The following is a 7,930-nucleotide window of genomic DNA, read 5'->3' on the forward strand; positions in this document are numbered from 1 at the left end:
GAGTTCAAATCCCAGCAACCACATGGTGGCTCACAACCATCCATAACAAAAATCTGATGCTGTCTTCTGGAGTGTCTGAAGACACACTACAGTGTACTTACATATAATAAATAAATAAATAAATAAATAAATAAAAATGTGAAATTCTTTAAAAAAGAAAAAAAAAAAAAGCATGTACCTAAATTCTCTCTTTCTCTCTTTAAATAAAAGATATGTGCCTAAATTCTCTTTATAAAAAAATTATTTATATTTATCTGGTGCTTTCCCTGCATGTATTTCTGTATGATGGTGTATGTCCCTTGGAACAGGAGTCACAGACCATTGTGAACTGTCATGTGGATACTTGGAATTGAACCTGGGCCCTCTGGAAGAATAGCCAGTGCTCTTAACTGCTGAGCCATCTTCCCAGCCCCTAACCTAAAATTTTAAAGCCTTACTTAAAAAGCAAAACTTTCTGTTTCGTATAGTTTATTTATTTTATGTATGGGTGTTTGGCCTGAATCCCACAAGTGTGCTGGTACCTGTGGAGGCCAGAAAGCATTGAATCCTTTGGGACCAGAGCTATAGAGGATTGTGATGTGTCATGTGGGTGCTAGGAATGAAACCCAGGTCCTTGGCAAGAGTGCTCTTAATCACTGAGCCATCTCTAGGCCCCAAATTTGTGTGTGTGTGTGTGTGTGTGTGTGTGTGTTTTGGTGTTTTTGAGACAGGGCTTCTCTGTATAGCCCTGGCTGTCCTGGAACTCACTCTACAGACCAGGCTGGCCTTGAACTCAGAAATCCGCCTGCCTCTGCCTCCCGTGTGCTGGGATTAAAGGCGTGCGCCACCACGCCCAGCTTTGTTTTTTGTTTTTAAAGACAAGATCTCTGTATGTGCTTTGGGCTGATCTTGAAATCATCGCTCTCTATCCTCAGCCTCCAGAATGCTGGGATTATAGGACAGCCACACTTGGCACCGAGGTCTAAACCTTTCTAATTACCAACTTGAGGCTACAGAGGAATATACCACACCGGACCTGACTTTCCCTATGTGACAGGTTGCAATCCAAATGCAAGTAAACAAAATTACATAATTTATTTTATATAAATTACTATCAGGCAACTGGGCACGATGGTGCACACATGTAATCCCAGCACTCGGGAGGCAGAGGTTAGGGGATCTTTTTGTGAGTTCAAAGCCAGCCAGGACTACATAGTAAGATCCTGTTTCAAAACAAAACCAACCAGCCAGACAGTGGTGGCGCACACCTTTAATCCCAGCACTTGGGACGCAGAGGCAGGCGGATTTCTGAGTTCGAGGCCAGCCAGGTCTACAGAGTGAGTTCCAGGACAGCCAGGGCTACACAGAAAAACCCAGTCTCAAAAACAAACAAAAAACAAACAAACAAAAAAACAAAAACAAGTCAAAATAAAAACCTTCAGGCTATGTATACAGGATGCATATGAAATGTAAATGATTTACTGTTTAGTCTTGGGTCTGACCCAAGACATCACTAGGGGTAGTCCAAAATCCAAAAATATCTCAAAGTCCTTTTGGTCTGAAGCATTTAGATAAGGGACACTCATTGTGCAGTGGTCACTATGAAGCTAGACACAGTACACCTTTAATCCTATTCTCTGGGAAGGCAGAAGCAGGAGGATTGTGAGTTTTAGGAAGGCCTTGTCTAACATATGTATCTTGTACCTCGTTTCACTTAGTGCTGAAATGATTAAAAACACTAAGCCCTTGACTCAAAAATTAATGACAGCATTTCCAACAAAAATAAGTTACAACCGAAGCATATCAAATACCAATCATGTGGGTACAGATTCCCATACTGCTGCTCAGTGGAAGGTTACAGCCTACATGCCAGCACTCATGAGGCTGAGGCACAAGTTCTGCCATGGGTTCAAGGTGCTGAAACAGGGTGAGACACCCCTGAAACACACACAAAACCACAGCAACCATAGTCAATTTTACAAACTGAATAAATGCTTCCCTGCTGGGTGCTTTAGCTGCAGGTCTCAGTTCATCCTCATCAAGGCCAGTATGGCAAGACCCTGTTCCCTGTCCAAAGTTCTTTGAAAAGTCAGTACTTTTTAAGTCCAAAAAAATACTACAAATCGAGGACTCTCAGAACTGGGAAGGAGGCTGAGTATCTCAAGGCTTCCAACCATAGCAGTTCATAAGCAGAGCAAGTGCCCTCTGCAAACATGAACAATTTTACACCGAGGCGACAGGGACCCGGGAGAATGAATACCGTTTATGTATGTGGTGCAAATCAATACAGTTTCTGCTTTGAGGTCCTTGAGTTGATTTCAAGGCCTTGGCAAGCTAGGCCAACACTACATCACTAAGCTGTCCCTAGTGTATTCAGTTACAGGGTACCACCCTGACCCCAGGTGAAGAGACCATACTTCTTCAGGGTAGAATTGCAAATACATCCAGTTACAAGGACTCCAAAAAAGAAAGCTGTGGACTCAACTTCAGCTTTACTTTCCAATGAAAGGAACTGAGCCCAGGTCTTGGGGAAGGAGAAAATACAAATATAGGGACCAAGTCTTTGCCATCCTTCCTAAAGAGATTGTGTCCAATTAGATTTTCCCCACCCCTGGGGGTCCAGGGCCTTCCCAAGATGCTTAAATTTTAAGTACTAATGATTTAATAGCTGTCTATAAAAACACTGAGGTGGGAGGTGCAACTGGAGAGATGGTTCAGTGGTCAAGAGTACTGCTCTTCCAGTGGGCCAGGATCCAATCCCAGAAGCCATGGGGGTGGCTCACAATCATCTTTACCCCTAGTTTTATAGAGTTACAGGCGCTCACATGGCAGTGCAGACACACACATTCAGGAAAAACACTCATATGAACAAAATTAAATAAACAAATTTATTTAAAAAAAAAAAAAAACACTGAAGGGCTGGATATAGGCTGTTCAATTGTGAGGATGAGAGTCAGATCCTAGAACCCATGTCAGGCGGCTCATTCACAACCATCCGTTTGTTAACTCCAGTTTCAAGGGACCCATGTTCTCTTCTGGTCCGGGGCACCTTCATACATGGCTGACACACTCACACAAACACATACATGTAGATGCAGACAGATACATGTAAATAAAGTAAAATATGTTGTGGTGGAAGCCATACTATGCGCTTCAGGCTGCAGAGTTGCAGTCCTACCCTTTGTCCACTAGATGTCAGTAGCACTGCATACCATTCCCCCCCCCACCACCACCCATACACACATTATATAGATAAGACAAAACAGGACTCCAGATATTGCCAAATGTACCCCTGGGAGGTGTGAGGCAGACAAAATCACCCTGATTGAGAACCACTGGCCTAGAGGATGGTTGTTAGAAATCCCACGGTTCTTGGCAAGCATTTGACCCAGGGGCTTAGGAGGACTGGCATAAGGCTCAGGTTCCATTGAAAGCCTTAAACATTCTAAACAGAATGTGGGTTACCCAGCAACCACTTAAGTTCAAGCCTGAAATACCTCCAGTAAAGTGGGAGGCACTGTCTATGGCACTGACTGATAAGTTTCATTGGCAAACCCAGGGAGCCTTGGCAACTCCCTCAAGAATGATTCTACAGTCACTCAAGCATATTCCACACCCCTCACCATGCTCCTCACCCACCTTCCTCTTTGCTCAAATATCACTGATCTAAGTAGGTAGGCGGTTCCAGCTCTGGATGTTTTACAGCGACAGCTATCTTTACTCTCTCCTATTTTGCTTACATCTCTCCTTAAACCTCACCCTTCCCAGAGGCTTCAAAGCTCTCCATGTAATAATGGCTGAATCTCTTCAGGATACCCAAGACCCCAAATACAATATATTTATTGTATTTTGTCTGTCCTCGCCTATAAGCTGCTTAAGAAATTCTTGTCAGCATTCATAGTGTCTATTCAGCACCCGATTCGGTAAGTTGAGTGGAAAGTAGTTATTCTTCACCAAGGTTCAAGCTTGCTCCCTAAAGCTCCCTGCAACGGTTCAGAGCCTTCATATATATTTACAGATTCTCACCGCCCCTTGGGGGAGTGAGGTAGGGGAGGCTGGCTCTTTTCCCCGCTTTATACCAGATGAAGTCGGGGGAGTGCCATGAGTAAGGATCTGCGACGTTTTGCACAGAAACTGCTCAAGGGAGGCAATGGCGACAGCAGCCGCCCCAACGGACTGATCTCAGAAGCTCAGGCCTGAGAAGCGACGTTTAGACGTGGGTGTCCGTGGGGCACTAGCCAGGGAATGACGAACGGAGGTGCTGGAAGCCTGAACCTAACGTTGAGGCCCAAGACCTACGGTCACAGAAGACACAAGCAAATCCTTGAGTAGCCAGGAGAGTCCAAGATGCCCGGCTGAGGTCAGTGAGAGCCGAAGCTTGAGGGATGCGACCCCGAAGGGAAGAGCCTAAGACGCCATTTTGTGACCACAGAGGGCAATGACCACGACACTACAAGAGGAGATCCTGGCATGACTCAGCCCGTCCTGACGCCCCGGCCCAGAGCGCTGCCTTCACCTTGTTGGGCCTACCTGTGTAGCTCATGGCCGCAGAGAACACCCGAGCCGTGGACACAGACCGCTACTCTGTGCGTCTGACGCCACAACAATCCCTGGGGTCCTTCCACACACGCTCCAGCCCCGCCTCCTTATCTCATTGGCTTCTGCAAACCTCGGACTTCACGCCTATTGGTTTAGCTACCTGTCTATTTTTACACCTCTTCGCGACAGTGGTTGGAGATACTGCCAACCCCCGATGGCCCCGCCTTACTCTCCGCCCCCTGTTGACAAAAACCTGCGCCAATAGGCCAAGGGGAGAAGATGGAAAGGTTCGAAGGGGCGGAGCTGCATGCAACCTAGAGGTCCGAGCCCACGCGTGTGCTGGCCTGGTGTGTGCGAGCGAGACACTTGCCAGCGGGAGCAGAGGCGACCGTCTTGCGCCCCGCCACTGAAATGCAAGTCAAGAATGGTAAAGCCATGTTGAAAGGAGATAATTATTATCTAACTGCTAAACAAGGTCCTGAAAAACGTTATGTGAGATAACGTTAAAACAAATGAAGCAGGCCATGTGTGGTAGCTGACTTCTGTAACCCCAGAATACAGGAGCCTGAGACAGAATGACTCGAGTTTGAGGTCAGATTATACCATATGAATTCTAAGCCACTCTGGGTTCCAGTGAGTCCCCGTCTCAAGGAGGGGGAAAGAATTAGGGCCAGTTTCACAAAGTAAATAGTAAATATTATTTTCTTATTAATCGTTACATAACAATTAATAGTGTTTGTAAGGATATAGTTTGGTGGAAAAACATTTTATCCTAGCATGTACAGAAGGCCTTATGTGAGCTCTCCAACTGCAAGATAAAGATGCTTTTTTAAATTTTATGTGTATTAGTGTTTTGCTTGCGTGTGTCTGTGTGAGGGTGTCAGATCACCTGAACTGGAGTTTCAGACAGCCTTGAGCTGCCATGAAGGTGCTGGGAATTGAACCTAGGTCCTCTGAGAAAACAGCTAGTGCTCTTAACTGCTGAGCCATCTCTCCTGCCTCTCAAAAAACCACTTTTAAAATAACTGTTTATGTGTATGCTATTTATTATACAAGTAGTATATCTCAATGTATCATGTATTATTGCAAATGCTTGACATAAGAACCTATGTTCAGTGTTCAGCTCCACAAAACGAAAAATGCAACCCAGTACCAGCCTTTTTCTAAGCACTATGCCTGGCTCCTCCTGGCTGTGTGGAAAGTCACCATGGGAGGTATCCTTGGATAAAACAATGGATGAACTTCAGCAAGCTCTGCTTCTATGATTCATGTACCTTCTTGTGGTTTGGAGAAATTTTAAAGTAGGTGTTCTATTGGTATTAAGGAATGTTTATCAATTTATTTTTTAGGCTTATGTATTTGCTTTGCTTGAATGTATGTCTATGCAACCACATGTACCCCCAGTGCCTGGGGTGGTCAGAAGAGGGTACTGGATACCCTGGAGTTACTGTAAGCTGCCATGTGGGTGCTGGGAACCAAACCCAAGTACTCTCTGTAAGAGCAGTGTGTGTTCTTTGCCATTGAGCCATCTCTCAGTTCTCGTTAGCAGTTTCTTTAGGGGTAATAGCAATGGCATTCTTTAAAAGGCTAGATCCTTCAAAGAAACATACTGAAATAGTTGATATGATAGCCAAAACTGTTCTTCACAATTTAGTTGGGGCAGGGGAGGTAGAGAAGTATAGATTAGGCTGTTGCTGTGATTCAAAGGGCTTGTTTTTACCATTTGTCCAGATACAATGTCCTGACGATAATTTCTCCCAACTTTTGCAAAGGAAAGCCAGTTGTAGTGGACCATGTGCATGTGAACCGGGAACATGTGACATAAGTCCGCTTTATGTGTACTGCCTCTTTGGAGTGCCATACTTTCTGGAATCCTAGATAAAGTACAGCCCCATGATATCTCTAGATCCTGTAGTTTACTTTGTAGCACTTGGTGTGATTTCACCCAAGGTCTTGTTTAATTTCTGATGTCCTCACAGGTTGAGCTTAGGCCAAAAGTTAAGATTGTTTCTTTGAGACCATGGAGCGGTTTAAGCAAAGACTTAAGCTATGCTCAGGAGTTTTAGGAAAAGGTCTGTTGTGGGAATGGTACACGATCCTTGCAAAAATATACAGCTATCAGTGTACAGTAACGTGTTACTGTGTACAAAGACACAGCCGTCTACTACCTAGGTAGTAGGGTAGGAAGGACTTCCATGTTACTACTTCTGTCACTGGAACTTTCAAAATCTGTTGCCTTTATATGTAAAAAAAATGGATTTTATATTTTAAATTGCTATGAAGAAACATGTTTGGGTCAGTTCTTAGCATGAGAAATCCCACTTCTTTTCCTGTCTTGGATATGACCAATGACAGTAAAGGATGAGAAGAGCCACCATACAAAAGAACACATTCCTGGGCTAAGAACACCCCTGCAGGCTTGTCACCGAGCCTGTTAAACCCTCCTCCCCAGGCATAAAGACACAGTAGGGGAGGAGAGAAAAACAGGGTTGGGAGGGCCCTGCTGCAGCCCATAGTTGTCCACACCTAATGAGATTATCCCACTTTCCAGCACTTGGCTGGTTAGTGAGGATGATGAACTGAAAAGACACAAGGAATAAAAAAGTAGGAGACAACAGAATCCTATCACCTTAGAAAAAAGGGGAGAGTATGGGGGACTTTTGGGATAGCATTGGAAATGTAATTGAGGAAAATATGTAATAAAAAAATATTTAAAAAAAAGAAAGTAAATATAAAAAAAGAAATGTTCAATAATCAATAATTAATGTTCAATAAACATTAGCTGAGCAAGAAAATAGCATTGTTTAAAGAAATAAAGTCAGGCTGGGCAAGTCAGGAACTGGTGGTAGTGGCAAGCCTTTGATCCAGGTGGATCCCTTGATTTTGAGGCCAGCCTAGTTTATAGAGTTCCAGGACAGCCAGGGCTACACAGAGAAACCCTGTCTTGAAAAACAAAACACATAACTTAAAAAAAAAAAAAAAAAAAATCAGGCAGGGTAATGGTGGCTCATGTCTTTAATCCCAGCTCTCAGATCTCTGAGTTCAAGGCCAGCCTTGTCTAAACACCTAGTTCCAGGAGAGCCAGGGCTACACGAAGAAATGTTTCTTGAAAACCAAAAGATATAAAAAATTAAAATAGAGTACTTCCCTTTCCCTCTTGTTATTTGTGTTCAGATATCGCTTCCTGACATTTATCTCAGAGCTAGCAAGGGACAGCTCAGTGGCAGAGCACCTGCCTGGTATGTTCAAGGCCTGGGATAAGGTCCCCAGGATTACATTTAAAGTCCTATCTTAAGACAGCCGAGTCTCAACTCTGAACCTCATTCGCAGCCAACGCTCCCAGCAGACGTGTGCTTCTCCCCACTACCTTCAAGGGTTTGTAAAAGCACCAAGGCAAGAGTCACTCCTGTAG

At 44.2% G+C, this 7,930-nt stretch overlaps 1 protein-coding gene across 3 annotated transcripts in view; it reads right to left on the bottom strand.

Annotated features, from left to right (window-relative positions):
* Akap8l (A-kinase anchoring protein 8 like) overlaps positions 1 to 4,615 on the bottom strand; it is a 32,860-nt gene extending 28,245 nt beyond the window's left edge. For all 3 annotated transcript variants that reach the window (XM_029470954.1, XM_021186101.2, XM_021186100.2), the window contains exon 1: positions 4,510 to 4,615. In XM_029470954.1, coding sequence (XP_029326814.1) covers positions 4,510 to 4,522 — 13 coding nt within the window. In that variant the 5' untranslated portion in view covers positions 4,523 to 4,615. The remainder of the gene's footprint in view (positions 1 to 4,509) is intronic.
* Positions 4,616 to 7,930: the final 3,315 nt, after the last annotated feature.

This window comes from Mus caroli, chromosome 17, assembly GCF_900094665.2.
Source record: "Mus caroli chromosome 17, CAROLI_EIJ_v1.1, whole genome shotgun sequence".
NCBI lineage: Eukaryota > Metazoa > Chordata > Mammalia > Rodentia > Muridae > Mus > Mus caroli.